Raw genomic sequence first — 17,257 nt, 5'->3', positions numbered from 1 at the left:
ATGGAAAAGGCGCCGCCGATTTCCACCGCCGGATCCTCTGGGCGATACTCTCGTCGCTTTGACAGAAACGCTGAAAAAGTGGCTTGAACTTTTAGAAAATTACTGGAAATTTAAAACAAGTTCTCATCAGCTGTTTCGTTAGTCTGACCAATACACACTGTTGGTTATAAATATTGCAACAATACGTTTCTTATTGCACTTGGCGCATTTAGTATTTTATTGATTTTAAACAACAGATTTATATGCAATTATACAATAATTGGAATCTTAGAAACTAACGCGACAATAGAACTAATAGAGGTCTGAAGTAGCTCATAGTTCTTGGAACAATTAATCTTTTACATATAAAAGTAAAACATTTCTTAAGACTTGACCTACGAGATCTTCGTCTGTACGAAATCAAATTTCTTAAAATATAACAAAAGAATTTTATGCTTATTTTCATAATCTTCCGCTTCAGCCAAACTCGTCTGCCCAAATGATCGAAATATAATTAAACGTATAGAACGAAATATACATCGAATATGGAAATTCTAATTTATTAGTGCTACTCCCCAAATCATTGGTATTTTATTGTTACGTGTTTCGTGACAGAAATACCCGTCAATTGTAGGGGAGAATTTCCCGGAAAACAAACCTCTTGCTACCAAATACTGGACTCGAACTAGGCGGAACGATAATCAAAAATACGACGATCCGTCTTAAGCCGCGCGTTTCTTATCGGGCGCAGGTTTCACGGGCGAAGCAACGAAACATGTTTCGTTAACGAGAACTGATAAGAACTTCATGGGGGAAATGTAGGAAAAGAAATTCGTGGTTGCATATTAGAATAAAATTGCTTCTGCATTTGTGAGAATTTTTAGGAATATTCACGGGGAATTATTTTGCCAATTATGGAATTTTGAAGAAAAAAAAATCTTTGAATTATTCAACTGTATTTGAAAATTCGTACTTCAAGGTACAAATTCGTCGAAAATAAGGAATCTTTCAATTCTTCTAACTTTCCTTGAAAATTCTTAATTGAATGTACAACCTTATTTCCAATTATTGGAAATGAAACACACCGTACAATATTTATATTCGTTTTATATTTTGTATTTTCTTCTTGCTTTTATAGACGCTTAAAGCTCACGCTGGAAGTAACCGAAGTTCGTTTGAAATCTTTAGAAATCCATAATTCAACATCGAACGTCCGTTCGATTCCAGTTTAGCCGTAACCGAAGTGTGTCTTCTATTTACGTTAGATACTCATAAATAACAAAATAACAACAAAGTGGAGCGCCGACAGACGCAGCGAATCGTTTTATTAACTGCGAAAGAATGAATAACAAAGAGAGTTTCGGTTAATCGTTGATAAATTATTAAAAACAAATAATTCTTCGGTGTGCTGTCCATTGTCAATTCGAAAGCCCGATAATTGCAAATCAATGCTTCCAGTTCATTTCTCGACCATCGTTATTCGTTCGTTGTAATGTAAATGTCGTACGCGTAATTGCATTAATGCACTGTACGACGTTGATCGTTTAAATAATTACAAATGTTCATATTACGCTCGTCACGTCGTTAATCATTCGAAAATGTCACAGTGTAAATTTGTGTATTTTATATACTTTAACATCTCTTTTTTTACATCAAAGATATTTTCTAGTATTTGTGGAAAAAATCTCTCTTCTTCTTTCTTCCGAAAGCGCACATTTTTTCGCATTAAGCATTCTTTTTACAATATTTTTCACAGCAACTCGCTCTCTGTTTCCTTTTTCCCGACGAAAAATATCTTTCACCTTTGTCTTCTTTCTCTTTCGTACGAGTATCAGTGTAAGGACAGTCTCATCGACGAGGTAGGAAACAAAGACAAAATGGTCACGCGTGAATCCTCAAACTATTGGGTTGGCAACTAAGTGATTGCGGATTTTATCGATACCACCTAATGACAAAATCCGCAATCACTTAGTTGCCAACCCAATAGACATTATGCAGGCGCGTTCGCATGTACGATAACACCTCGCATTTGATATACGACTACAACGACAACGATAAAGACCGTGGTAACCTTTTGAAATACTCACGTTGCTACACGACTCCATTTATTCTTCGTTTGCGTACAGCGATATTTCGCTCCCCTTTTACAAAGCGTTTACCATGCTAACTATGAAAAGTAGACTATTTTCAATCTACCTGTCGACTGGAGTTATTCGAAGAAATTTTTCTTCAAAAAATTGTATATTTATATTCCATCATTTTACACACTTCTAAATATACCTAGTCCATTGTAAGAACTAATTTTGTTCAATAAGAGTTTGGTTCACAGATTCGATTTGACGAATAAAACCATCATCATTTAAAATGATAATTCTACTACTATACTACTACTATACTATTCTACTATACTATTATATTAAGATAGTAACTCCACTGTATACCAGAATTTCTTATGCTCTTATAAATAATTATAAATCTGAATAAAATATATAAATATAAAAAATATAAATCCACAACTCGTTATTGACAAAACCTTTAATTTTCTAACAGTCATAATGAAAGCACAAGGATTATCCATTCTCGTGTCCACGTTTCCATTTTTAATGAAACAATTAAACGCAGTATTTTAATCGATGCGTCCTGTTAATTGCATCGTGCGGAGTCGTGAATCTAAATTATGTTCAGTAGAAAAAAATTAGCCAGGCGGATATAAATTAAAGAGTATGTTTAATAATAAAACCAGAATGCAATTTAAAAGGTGGGTGAAATTGAAACAAAGGAGAGCGCTGTTCAGTTTCTTCTCTTTCCATGTGCGCTGCGTTGGTAGATTTTCCAAGCATCGGAAGTTGCAGAGCTGGTTCTACCACTTCGTTTGACCGGAAGTCGTTCAATCTTGAAGGGGCATTTCCTGTTACGCGAGGAGAAATGCTCAGCGCATTATTGTCGTTCTGTGCACGTTCGAAAGTGACTTGCACGAGGAAAAAAAGAAGGAAAAATCTGACGGAATTCGAATATACATCTCTTTCTCGTTATTTTATTTTCCCTCGTAGAGAATTTTCACGGCAATTGCAGTGACTTGTTGGAAACTCGTGCAGAAATTCGACGGAACGAGATGAAACCACTTTCATATATCGCGTTGAAGATTGTACAACGTGATCGTAAAGTAAACGAGTAAATATGAATTTAAAGATACGATTATCTGCTTCGATAGTCGTGCAATTCGTTGCTGTTTTTAAAATTTTATACAGAATGTTCCACAGATTGATAATAGTAAATTATTCAATGTCGAAAGTAACTGTGGATTTGAATGTATTTGAAGGAAGGAAAAATTATGATCCGCGTGATTTGTGATCTTTTAAATATAATACAGGCTGTTTGGAAACTGAGTGACTTTATTTTATCATTGAATAACATTAAGGATATTCGTTGTCTTAGTTAAAATAATATCTATTTTCGAATAAATTATTTTGTGTAAGTAACTGGATATGTTCCGGAAAGTCAAATTACATAATTCAGTGTTGCAGATGCTCTACAAATATCACTAAAACGCATAAAGAATTAAAAATAACGGTGGCTGGTACAAGGCAAAATAATAATACGGGGACTGAATTCTTCTTGCGACGATTGTGTTTACGAACGCAACGTCGACAAGAACAAATATTTGGAAACCAAAGTGGATCAATGCTCCAGAATGACTCATAATTTCCTATGGCTTATGCGTTTTCCAAGCTTCCGGAATCTTTGACGGTACTATTATTGGACACTTTTTTCTAATTTCGTCTCGTAAACTTCGATCCACCCGTTCAAAACTCTCCAATTTCAGAAACAAATTTATTAGAACCGGAGAAAAATAAATCCTTCTATTTTCTACCTTTTTTAAATAAAAAAAAAAAATTAATGCGGTCAAGGAAATGGAATTGTTGAAGAGAAATGTTTTGTTATTATTTAAAACTAGATTAGTTGTAAAAAAGATTATTCTTTGCAATGATTACAACTAACATTACGATGAAAATGAAATTTAAAGTAAAAAAATTTGCGTGGTATGAGATTCCACTCTATGATAACCATTGATGATTAAAATCATGAAATATATTTTAAAACATTGAAAGACCGTGGCTTTTAAAGTTATATTTAAATAGAATAAAAATTATTCAGTTATATTAAAAGATTGAAAGTTAGGTGCCATAACGAAGCATAAAGGAGTAATTGTTATATAACAATTATAAATATACGTATGGCTATATGATTGTTACATAATAATCTGAAACACGAAGTACGCTTTAAATTAAATAGCAAAATAAATTGCCAGAGAAGTTGTCGAGTAAAAAGTAAAGGGGTAACGACTCGGAGAACTTTATGTTTGTAATAGAATGCTTCCTGTTTCGTTGTGGATATATTCACCGAAAAAACACGGTGACTTCCAGGAAACAGTACAAGGACAAAATTACTCAGCCGATTCTGGACTCCGTGGACATAGAGTAAATGGAAGAAAGGTATACGGAAAATAATAGCATCCAGAGCTTCGTACCAGTTTATTGCGACACCCTGATTGTCGAGCAAGCTTCCTTTCCACAACCATAAATCTCTAATCGTAAATCTCGTTCCCGGTTGTTCAACGAGAAAATTGACCCTTCAACTTTTGAAATCCGTTGCAGTTATGTCAAAAGAGAGGATGAAGCTGAATATATCGAATATCTGGGAAAAAATTTCGTTAATTATATGTGAAACATTCTCTTAAATTATGCTTCAATAATAATAATTAAACAGTCCAAATTAGATGTATGAAAGAAAAGCTTAAACTAATTTTCGGGTTCAGTGACAGCTCAGTTTTAAATGTTTAAATTATATTAAATATATTTATTATTATTATAGATATATTTATACTATATATTAAATATATTTGAAAGTATATTTTAATATGAAATTGAGAATTACGTTAAATTTCGTTAATCATACATGAAAGTTTCTTTTTGAGTTACCCGTTATATAAAATACATGTTTCGATAATAATAGGTATTTCTTTGAAAGAGAAACTTGACCCGACTTTCGTGTTCAAAGTTTCTGTTTAATTTCGAATATTTAGATCGAAATATTAAAATATCTGACATTTATTTGTTCAGTCACGAAATTCCGTCAATTATTTATTCTCTGATCGGCAAATTAAAACGACAAACGAGATCGCATTTCTCGCACGTCAAATTAAATTTCTGAAATATTCAACACACAATAATCACATTTACAATAAATCCGTTTATTTGCATGGACAATTGTATTAATATGTTGAATATATGTACATACGATACGAATGTATGGCATAAACTCGAGCATTTCAAGTATCAACAGCCAATCAAATTGCCTCTGTAGTCAGCTGATCGATCAATCAGTAGAATATCCCAGCCAGTAATCGGACCAGCCTCTCCCAACCTCTCTAGAAGTAGTCAATCTCAGTCATTTAGTATTAGTACATAAAGTATTATTATTTTAATTAATTAATTATTTATTAATTCATAAATTATTCTATATTATGATTAGATTGCGAATGTTCAAGCAAATTGATATTTTTATGAACAATACTAGCGAACAAGGCTTACGAACAAAGTGAAATATTTTTGTATTATTTTTTAATATTTCTTAACTATTTTATATTTTTCCTTTGTAATCTTCGATTAACAATAATTTGAGTAATTCTCTGCTAATAGCAAATTTTTCCAATTTCAGGTAAAGCGGTACCATTTGTAGAATTGACTGTGGCACACGCTTCGGTTCTAACGATCTTGGCGATCAGTTTCGAGCGGTATTATGCAATTTGCGAACCCCTACGAGTTGGGTAAGTAAAGAGAATATTTCATAGAGCAATATCTTACAAGTAAACACGTAGCATCTTTCTGTGTACTTTCGACAAATACAGAGACAATTGGTTTTGGAATAGTTATGAAATCGGTCACGAACCGTGTGGCGCTTCCAAGTAAACAAAACACTAACTTAAAGGTCGTATCGTAGCGAGTATGTTACGTTCTCTGTAACCAGGAAAGTATCAATTTGAAAAATCTGTCAAAGTGAGTTTGCAGGTTTAATACTTATCGGGTGGAGCGCTGATGAAATATAGCTTAAGTATGAGTCAACGTATATGCTTTATACCGAGTGAAAAATTAAGTACATATAACATATATATAGTATATATATATATATATATATTATATGTAAATTCTATAAAATTCAAACTACCCGCCAACCCACATTTTTACTTTTGCTTTGTTTTACCGGCAATCATTTTAATGAATAGGTTAGATCACGAGAGAAGAACGGTAATTTAGGACTTAAAAAATCAATTTTCGATTTTCCTGGTAAAATTTCTAGTAGATTTGTTATTAACTGTTATTGTATATAATTTAATTTATTCCTAAAATAAACTCGATTTTCTAAAATCGATCGTCTTATTTACCCCAAGGATTTACGTTATTATATATATATACTACGAAATACATTGACTCACAAAAGTATTCGAACTTGCATATAGAAACTTTTTATGAGTATATCATGTGCTATATAATACGTGTTGACACAAGTTTCAAATTAGGTCAGTATGAGCCGTTTATTTTGGAAACGGTGTAAGTTCATGTTTTGAAAAAATTGAGAAAACGAAACATTTTTTTATACAATTTATAATTTAAATCTTAAAATATTCGTTTATTCTAATTAATCGAGATTTTATTAGTAATTGTCATTGCGTTTATTCAATCGTTTATTTTGAAAGTGGTGTAAATCCATTTCTTGTAAATTGTACTTTATCCAAGTAATCCAGGCATCAATAATCAAAAACGAATGATTGCGAATGTTATCCTAACTTCTGTATCTGGCATAATATTACATGTACGGATATGGACAAGTTGTTTAAATGGAATTCAGTAATATATTGATAAATTATTATTACATTTAAACTATTATTAAACTGTTAATAATCTTACATTTATATTGTATCGAAGTGCAAACCTAAAACTGAAGGAAGTATTACATATTGTTGTTATCTTCCTTATTTTTCTCAATGGATAATTTTGGATTAACACTAGAATCTAATAGTTATACGGATATTTACTGGAGTCTGACATAATAATATTATGATAATTAAAATTTATTTAGTTATATTCTATTTATTTTTAAATATCACACATATATATATTAAATAATACAAATTTAATGAATTACACAATTCTCTAATTTTAGAAGTTGTATAAGTCCATTCATGACCCTGAAAAAGATATTCATCTAGTTAATTCTAAAAAGAACCATTTAATTTTTGTTAAATTTTTTTGATCTTTTATTAAAATTGAATTTATATTTACTTAATACGTAGAAACTTAGACAAACTAAGTTTACTTTGCTTATCTTTGACCTTTATCAGGATTTTTCAATCGATGAGAACGCGTACACTTCGATATTTCGAAACAAAGGGAAATGGACAAAGGGAACTTACACCACTCCCAAAATAAACAGCCCATACAATCACGATAGTCGATTCTCGTTATAATGGCAATAAAATTTTTAAATGTTCATTTATACACACGATATATACATATACCGTATATCTGTGTTCAGAATATAAAGAGAAAATAAATTCATCTTCACGTTAGTCGCGTATTCGTCCGTTTATAAAATATGCTACGGTAAAAGTCCCACGCTGCATGTTCTATCCAGTTCTCTTCTGATACAATAATACTCACGTTCCGAAACAGACATTGTGGAATTCAATCGACAGGAAACTAACCAAACATTCGATCTGTCGAAATTCCATCAACGAACGAAAGCGACGACTCTGTTAAAAACAAAAGCACGTTATTCTCTATCTCTTGGTGAAACTTGTCTGTCGAAATCATTCATCCCTTTCAAGTAGTGAATTGATGCAGAACTCGTATGTGACTATCCGTGTCAGTTACGGTTCCCACTTATTTATTTTTCAAATCAGACCAAAAATAATAGTTACTTTTTAAACCTTTACAAAAACAGGGATTGACACAAGGTATTTTTTCATAGGTATATGTGCACGAAGGCCAGAGCGACGTTTCTTTGCTTCGTTGCGTGGGTTGCGGCGGCGCTTTGCACCAGGTGAGACAAATGAAAAGAAACATCGAATTGTTACTTCGCACTTCTCTTTTATCCGCTTTCTTCGCTGTTGACGCATACCATGCTTTCATTCGCTTCTCAATTCTTGTCCACTTCTTTATTTTTCTTTCGCTATCTCTTTGTCCCTCTGCATTCTTTTTCTCATTCGCCCTCGATGCTGCATTTCTATGTAACGAAAATATCCAGAATATTGCAGTCTGTTCATTCGAGAGAAACACTTGGAATGTCAGGTCTCTTCTTTCTCCATGAATTTAATATTGTACAGTTTGAAACTCTGAAGTGGCATTCATAAACTTCGTGAAAAGGCAATTAAACGCAAACTCGTTTTTCTGTTTTTTATTAACTGCCTTTGCCGTATATTTCAGTTAGGACTACTTAATATCGCGATATTTCGAAGTTTTTTATTGCAATATATTAACAGCCTTTAATTATATATTACGTTTTTCGATAAATAAAAAAATATCGTACAACAAATATATCGATAATTGAAGTCCAATTCTTTGAATTTTTATCTTTACCTTAACCTACTAACCGGGTCCCTTAAGCAGAAGTTTCTATGATTAAAAAGTTAAAACTTAATAGAAATAAATCAAATTTAATTAAAAATTAGTTTTAGCCCTTTTGTAAAGAAATTATTTTGTTCAAGAAAATGGCTATTAAAATTACGAGTTGACTGGTCTTTCTCGATCAAAAGTGTAATTGCTGAATCTAGTCATTCTACATTTTAAGATTTCGGTAAAATTATCTGTCAGAAACGTATAACTGAGGTTAATTACTGTAATTGATTGTTCATCCGATTCAAAGACGAGTTCTCATCAATGTGCCAAATCTATTTTCCCATGAAATCATTCCATAGTGTACGAAAGGGCCGCTTACAATTTCGACTCCCGAGACGATTTTCAACTTAATTGCCAGAGGGCGTAAACAACGTGTTAAAGTGGCGCAACACTGTGGCGTGAGCTGCAAACTGCAGTGAATCACGCAGTTGAATGTCGTGCACCAGTTACGTAGACAATAACATTCGTCCTATTAAGCACGCTGCTTACCCGACATTTTTCCTTATTTATTTTTCCTTTCTATTTTTATACCAATTGTAGCTTGACGATTGAAGCGTTTAATTAAGTACCACGGTCACGCTTGACGATTTTTTGTCGCGATACAGATAATCATTGAAACGGCAACGTGACGTGAGATATGAATAAATGAAACGTTGAAACATCAAGACTAATAGCCAAACAAGAGGTATTTAAACATTTTGTGATTTCCATTTAGAGACGAACACGTTCTAACACGTATCGATATCGATGAAGTGATCTCCATATTATATTCGAAAATTGTAACATTTGCACCAACCACTGCGCAAATATCTAGATATGATGAAACTTTCTATAGAAATACGAAAAAATATACTTCTTTAAAACTATTTATGACATTTTGTGATTTGTATTTAAAAATGAAGATTCAACAAGTATCAATATCGATGAAGTGATCGTTATATAAGTAAATTAGTAAACTGTGACACGCGTGCCAACCATAACGCGTAAAAATCAAAAGGTGATGGAACTATTGACATTAAAATATTTATAAAAACAAACTGAAGTAAACTTTCCATTACCACACTATGCAATTTATCTTCAGGAACATTAAAGAGAAAAATAGCTGCGGTTAACCATTTTTAACAGTACTAACAATTTTTTACTGGTGAAATATGACGCCACAAAGGTAGGAGAGCGTTGAAGAAGAATCGAGGATACATGGAAGCAGCCAAAAGGCAGCTGTTTCTCTCAATTACAATATATATATATATATATATACATTGCGAAAGGGAGTTTCCACCGAAGACGATACTAATTTAAAGCCATATGTTACCATATCATTGTACGCGCGAGAAACAGCTTCCCTCAGGGATATTTTCCGGGGAAATCCGACTGTAAAAATCGATATGGAGTGGCGATGATAAGAAAATCACGACGGTGACCCGCAAAACCTTAATGGTCCGTAAGACATCCTCTGAAAAATTTCTGACTTTACTCCTGGTGATAAACGAGCAAGGATTATAAATGGAGGGATAACGAGGGCAGAATATGATGACCTAGCCAGATGGAAATTAAAAGGAAAGCTGTAAAAACCACCGTAATACGTTCCAAGTTCTATTTTACGATTATTTCTCTGTTTGTGTTATTGCCGGAGATTTACTTATCTTGTGACAAAGTTTTAAAATTGAGATTTGTTTAACTCGTGTTGACAGTGATTTGGACTTTTCTCGCGTTAGTACCACTGCTAGTAGTTTTGATAATTTTTAAAGTTCTTATTAATTTACATTAAATTACCATACACTATTAAAATATTCGTGTTTCGATTCAATTTAAATTATGATTAAATGTGACTCCTAAATATGAATATTTCATGCTTAGGAACATAATTTAATTATTTAGAATGGAATATCTTCAAACCAAATTAGAATCATCCAAATACGCTAATCATTATTAAAGGCTGACCCCAAGCGCGCGAAGAAGGGCTGGAAGAAAGATGGTCCTAATAAAAGCGTGGATACTCTTCTGGAATTACATTAGTAATCTCATGAATAAGCCTGTGATGCAACCATTCTTCTGACACATTAAGTAAAATCGCTATGCGTGGCCACTTTATGTAATTAAATTAAATGCGTCGCTAGGAAACAATCAAAAAGAATATTCAGAAAACTCACATATATCCTAAGATACCTGAAATAATCAAAACTTAGTGTTTTTCTTTCAATGGGTTGGTAGTGATTTGGTTTAACGAGTTTGTAAAATTGAGAAATTTTTTAGAGTCCACATTACCAACTTCATAACTACGATAGAACTTCACAAATCCCGAAAGCTCCAAGCACACAAACCAACATCGCCTTTCAAATACGAATTCCTTCAACGAACACTTCAAAAATTTTTACTAAACTCCTTCGACACTTGATAAAAAGATAAAAAGAAACGCAATAATTGGACTGCGAATATTTGTGAAGACTTATATTTTTATAAACATAACCAAGGAACTAGAAGGGCCTACGTAGGGATTTATTTCCCTAAATATCATAAGGAATACTATGTTTTGAGATATTTTATATATTGTTGCAGGTTATGTATATTCTACGCATTTTTACATTCTTACTTCTCAGTGGGTATCTCGGTGACGCATAATAATTTTGTGTAGGTTATTTAATCTTAAAGTATTTATTCTAATTTGTATCTTCCGATTTACGTGATAAATATCGTTAACATCTCTTATCGCGTAAGATATAGGATATAAATTAAAATTAAATAACCTGACCTAAATAATTGTTATCATCTATGACTCAACAATACCAATTAAAAATTAAATATTTTATAAATATTTAAATATCCGCAGTCCAGTATTAGCAAAGAAAGTCGACCATATATTGCTGAAAGATTCGATTCAAACGAGTCATAAAATCCACCTGGTGTTTCATTCACGTTCGAGTTGGCCCAAACGAAGAAAGACACCGTGTATCGCTAGTCATAAAAAGAATATCGCCTGTGAACCACTTCTGGGGGAGAGCTTTACACATCGGTAACACTTTCTTCCTCCCGTGGATCACGAGGGCGCGGTTACCCGGTTCAAAGACGAGGCCCCCTGTTCGCTGAATTTATGGCTCGAGAAAGCAGTCTGTGAAAAAGCTGCTGGAGGATCGTCTTCCAAGGAAAAAAATATCGAAGAAAGAAAGAAGAGTGGCATTAGGTGTCGTGTTGAAAAAGAACAAAGCTTTCGAGGAAGATGGAAGGCAACCCGGATGGCGATAGCTTCGCAAGAAAATTATTGGGCGTGTTTCAACATAGAATAAAGGCTAAATTGACTTGCGTAATATGATGGAAAGAAATAATTCTATACAGGATTAGTGTAAAATGTTGTTTAGTATTTAGAATATTGAAAGCTTATGTTTTACGTTATGTTTCGTTGCACTTTATTAAGTGGACACAATCTGGAACAGTTTCAGTTTTTTAATTGATTGAAGAAATATTTAAATTTAATATAGACATATTCTGTTACTGATAGAAAAGGATTCGTCAATTTCTAACTAAAAAGTGAAAACTAGATGATGTGAAACTACTTAGGAAAATGGCAATTTTAAAAGACAATAATTCTTTCGGATAAATTCCAAGGAAGAAGTATTTAAAGTTTAAGAACTAAAAGATCCAATAATACTAAATCCATCGCAACTTCCAGATACTTTTCTGAGAAATCTATAAATTGCATTTTCTGTAGCCAGTTGTGACAGTATATCAACTTCCTAGAATTCCAGTCCCAGATTGATTGCACAAGTGTTGAAAAATTGGAAGAAAACAGAAGTTGATGGGAAAGTAATAGCTCGAGATGTTCGAAAATGTTTCGCCGAGTCGAGTTTCTGAAGCAAAGTTTATCAATGGTATTAAAGGGCTAGAAAATACAACGCTACTCCTCCGTAATATAAATACTTGTATATGTTTTCGTCCGCCGCTGTTTACCGTACAGTACCGCCCTCTGAAATCGTAATCTCGGATTTTCGACGGTGTTATTGATGGAGACAAAATACATAATCCACATCCATAGATTAGAGGATTAGAAGGATACCGGTTGATAGGAAAATTTTGCTCCCGTGCCTGCTCGGTAAACAGAAAGTCTCTGAATATCTTCTAACAAAAGGAAAGAAAACAACAAAATTGAAATTAACTGAAAGTTTGCTTTAGGACAAGGAAATGGCAAAGTAGAGATTAGAAATATATATATATGTTATAAATTCTTTAACCATTTATGATCAACAAGTAAACAAGTAAATATTTTGTTCAAAGGGAATTTCATAGCATCTTTGAATAACATCATTGGTTTGAACGTAGATGTAACACATCTTATAGAAAACAATTTTGACTTTTAGAAGACATAGTTGCTTGATTCCTATTACATAAATTCTATCATATTCGATATCCGATATTCAAAGGAGTTTCTCTTAGAAAGTCAACATTGTTTCCAAAAAGAAAAGATCGATATATTGAAGGTAACAATGTGAAAAAATTATTAAAGTTTATCTTCAGTCTGATCTTTGAAACATATTGCAATATTACTACAGAGAGAATTTATTTATTTATCTGAGTTTCTATTAAACTTTGTGTTTAAAGCTTTTATTCACTAATAGAGATGGAGAAAATAAACGTGGCCCATCCATTTCTGAGATTCATTCGAATGATAACGAATCTGATTTATGAACAGACCTTAGAAAACTCTATGAAGTTTTCTAACTTGTTCTAAGCGTACAAAATGTAATTGGTCCGCGAGGTGGTGCTTTGTCAGAAACTGGATATAGAAAAATACAATTACATTGTGAATAGAGAAAAAAATATGAAATTGATAAAAATTGACAAGGAACGTTATTACGTCCATTCGCTAGAAAAAGTACAAACAAAATGGTCGTTTGAGTGAGGCCAAAATTGCCAGGAGATAACAACATAAATGGAGCAGAAAGGTCCAGGATGAAATCAGGAAAAAACCAGAGATGTAAAACTCGGTTAGAAGAGAACTATAATTGAATATATGAAGGGAGGAAATATGTCGTAAAAATGTTATAATGGTACAGTTTGAAGGCTTCAAGTTACTTAGGACAGGGTAAAAAAGGAAAGTAATTGCCGAGTTTATTCCTGAGGGACCTATCAGCAGAGGAGATAATAAACAGGGGATCTCCTTTGGATCTATGACGTCTTGGTTTGATAAGAAACACGTTTTCCAGGTCAATGAAGTGCGGTAGATTTGAAAGTAAATTTAGGGGAAGAAATTGCAATTTGTATGTACAGATAATTTAACCTATAAAGTGATAGAATATGTATACAATTTTGATTTTAAGTTAATGCCAAGGATTAGGATTTGGATTTAAATTTAAAACTTCTAATACAAGCATAAAAATTTGAATTTAAATAAGCACAGAAGAAAACAAATATCAAGTATTATTATAAATCTTCAGAAATCAAATATGAAATATTTTCCTTTCTTTTAACATTGTAACTCGAAGAAATAGGAAAGAAATAGATTATAAGAGACAACAAAAGAAACTAGAAATTGAAATCGAGCGCGGAAACTGTTGCTTTCCAACATATATATATCTGTCAGACATTGGGAAGCTGAGTAAGCACAAGCGTATCGCAGTTTATCAAGGCAGGAAAGCAAGACAGATGTCTAGTATAATTTCAGAGGCAAGTTTCTTGAATAAAGCTCCAAGTACTTCAAGCTCGTATACGGCCTTGCAACACAATACTATTGATGAATCACCCGGGAAATCCTCTCTGTCTGATATGTAGGGTAATTCTACTATCACTATTAACAAAATAACCCACAGTTCCTTAAATTTTCAAACATCTGCCTTTTCCCTGTATCTGGCATATCAGACGAAGAAATCTATAGCAAACTGTAACGATACAAAGTGGGTTCTAACATACTCAAATTCAAAGAAATATGTTGGTATAATATAAATTATAAGTTCAATGAAAACAGTAAGAATTTTATTACATTAATTTTATTATTAATGATCACTTGCGTTTCTTCATTGTCGACTTAAGAAAAGCAATTCTTCATTTTTAATAAAACAGCATGCTTTTTATTCTATATTTTTACTTTACAATATCATTTTGAATAGTCCAATCAAAACTATTTATCTTTAATTAAAATCTTACTTAAAATCTCAGGAAATAAATTGTTCTACAGACATTGATATAATTTAACAATTTTCTACAAACTTTGAACAGTGTTAGCAATTTTGACAAATGCGTCGTTTTTTTTCTGCTTCTCTCTCCATTTATAAAGAAAGAAAACACAACAGTCTCTGTGCAATTACCGAAAATTGCGTCAGTTCGAGTATTCGAGGAAATTCAATATGACGGTGCCGTCTTTCGTGCGAAGATCGGGTCCGAGATTCGTGCCAAGACAGAAAAAAGGAGGGAGGAAGAAAGAAAAGAAAGCAACAGGATACTGTGTTCGGTTACGTGGGAGTGTCACCGTGTGACGGCAAGCTATTTTCCCGTATCTCGATACCTAAAACGACTTTCAGAAAAGTTAAGAGCTCCTGTATCTCAACAAAGAAATTCGAATGATTTTCTTTCTTCTTTTTTATATATATGTATATTTATATAAAAAGTGAGAATAAGAAAAAAATCTATTCAAATTGAAAAATCGGAAAAAAAAGAAAATTACAGCTGAAATAAAGAAACAAGGGGAATAACGTTATACGTGGTTCGAATAAATATAAAGAGACTCAATTATTATTAATCCAATTAATTAAATTATTTGCTAATCAAGTTTGCAAAATACTCGGGTTTAAAATATGGTGGATCCATTTCGTCTCAGCAATAAAATCCCCATTGATTATTTTTGTGCGTCGCGCATTAAACTTCGAGTCGTTGAACAATTTCCTGGAAAACGTATCGAAAGCATTTGCGTCACATTTTCGTCAATACAACACTGATTCAATAATTCCAATTGAAAATGCAGGGTATAAGAAAAAAAGTAATCGCTTTCAATACATATTGCTTGTTTTAACCTAAAGATTTGGTCTGCCCAGGTGAGGCTAAATTCAATCCTTCAATATAGTGCAAATTATCTTATAACAAGAATAATGACGTTAAAACTTAGAGAAAACAAATAGTTGTCAGCTATAGGTTCAAACCGTACACATTGTACTGGTGTTTTCTAATACATAAAACTGAAACCAGGTGTAAGTTAAAAAGACTAAAAAAAAGAACGCTAAATTTAAGACTAAATCCAGAGATTAAGATGAAGTATTACGAACCATGCGATTATTTTTACTTTTGAGTTCTCTATTTTTACATTTTGGTATTGTTCTTATATTGCTATTATATCGTTGACATTCAACATTGTTCATATGGCTTATAGACCCATGAGGGTCCAAAGCTTGTACTCAATGAAAAAAGAAAGTAGTGCAAGTTCCAATTGAATCACAAGCTTCGCCGAGCTTATAAGGCAAATCCTCTGCAAACTCGGTCGGTAAAGGGGCTAAAAACCGCTTACACGTTAATCTCAAACCGCCATCCTTCCTGCTCGATCTCCGTCCAGCTTGAAGATTCTGAAAGTTCCAGTTGCACGCCAATTTCGCTTTAACTGATTGCAGTCCCATAATCTGGGTCTCTCAGTACCAGGAGATGCGTGTGAAGGAGAACAAGAACGATCAAGACGCGAGGAACTTTGTTCCAGTCTGTTTGACAATGGCCGACAGTAGCGCCACTGTGGTATTCTTCTTACTTCTGGTCCTCGTCTTCTATATAGCGCCACTGCTGATCCTGCTGATCCTGTACACTTTCATCATCAGGCAATTGATGCCAGATCCCAGTAATACAAGCGACCCTTACCATACCAGAGCAAAGAAGCACGTGATTACAATGCTATTATCGGTGGTTATCAGCTTTTTTATCTGTCTGTCGCCATACAGAATTTTGATCTTTTATATAGTGATCGCACCAGCAGAACAAATTGCTGCTATTGATCGAGACACGTTCTTCGCTTTTCTTAACTTTAGCAGGATCATGTTTTATCTACACAGCGCTATTGATCCGATATTGTATAATTTAATGAGCAGTAAGTTCAAGAAAGGATTCTTGGAACTATGCAGAATGAAGAAGTATACCAAGAGAGGATTAAGGAGCAATATGACCGGAACTAGGAAAATTGATATTAGTGAACAGGAAGAGAACTTCGTGTGATACTTTCTTATGTAACCAGCATGATGTTTTTACTGTACATTTACGTTTTCAGTCGGTATTAATTAGAGAGCGTGATATCACTTACAGTATTGTAAACAGCTGTTTATGTGAATGTATTAAAGAACGGTATTTTTTGAACAAATATTGTATTGTTGTGATAAGAATTTTTATGTACTTTTTATATGTTACTGACCGATGGTAACCTTTTTCAAATACGATTAAGAATATTTAATAATAACATTCCATGTTTCTACTCCAAATGAAATTACTGTAGTAAATTTATAAAAATATTTGGAAAATAAAACTTAAGAAAGATATACTGATATGTTACCATATACATTACTATAATAGCTATTGTATATACAACTATGTATAATATATGAAGTATCTCTTCCAGAAAAAAAACTATGAAAATCTACTAAAAAGATATA

General features: G+C 32.8%; 1 protein-coding gene and 1 long non-coding RNA gene across 10 annotated transcripts in view; one reads left to right on the top strand and one right to left on the bottom strand.

The window, feature by feature from the left end:
- Positions 1–17,257, top strand: part of Ethr (ecdysis triggering hormone receptor) — a 79,358-nt gene that overhangs the window by 59,180 nt on the left and 2,921 nt on the right. For 7 of the 9 annotated variants that reach the window (XM_072021636.1, XM_072021639.1, XM_072021635.1 and 4 more), the window contains exons 5-6: positions 5,698–5,806; positions 8,008–8,079. In XM_072021636.1, coding sequence (XP_071877737.1) covers positions 5,698–5,806; positions 8,008–8,079 — 181 coding nt within the window. Of the gene's footprint in view, positions 1–5,697; positions 5,807–8,007; positions 8,080–16,237; positions 17,164–17,257 lie in introns of those variants that run through there. The other 2 variants (XM_072021650.1, XM_072021634.1) reach the window with 2 other exon arrangements.
- LOC139997614 (uncharacterized) lies at positions 4,984–8,013 on the bottom strand. Its single transcript, XR_011802970.1, has 4 exons — positions 7,698–8,013; positions 5,571–5,996; positions 5,278–5,407; positions 4,984–5,186 (listed from the first exon to the last, which is right to left on the bottom strand). It is a non-coding gene; the product is annotated as an uncharacterized lncRNA (long non-coding RNA).

The sequence above is a fragment of the Bombus fervidus genome, chromosome 2 (genome assembly GCF_041682495.2).
Source record: "Bombus fervidus isolate BK054 chromosome 2, iyBomFerv1, whole genome shotgun sequence".
NCBI classification, from domain to species: domain Eukaryota; kingdom Metazoa; phylum Arthropoda; class Insecta; order Hymenoptera; family Apidae; genus Bombus; species Bombus fervidus.
This window is presented reverse-complemented; position numbering and strand designations above follow the sequence as displayed.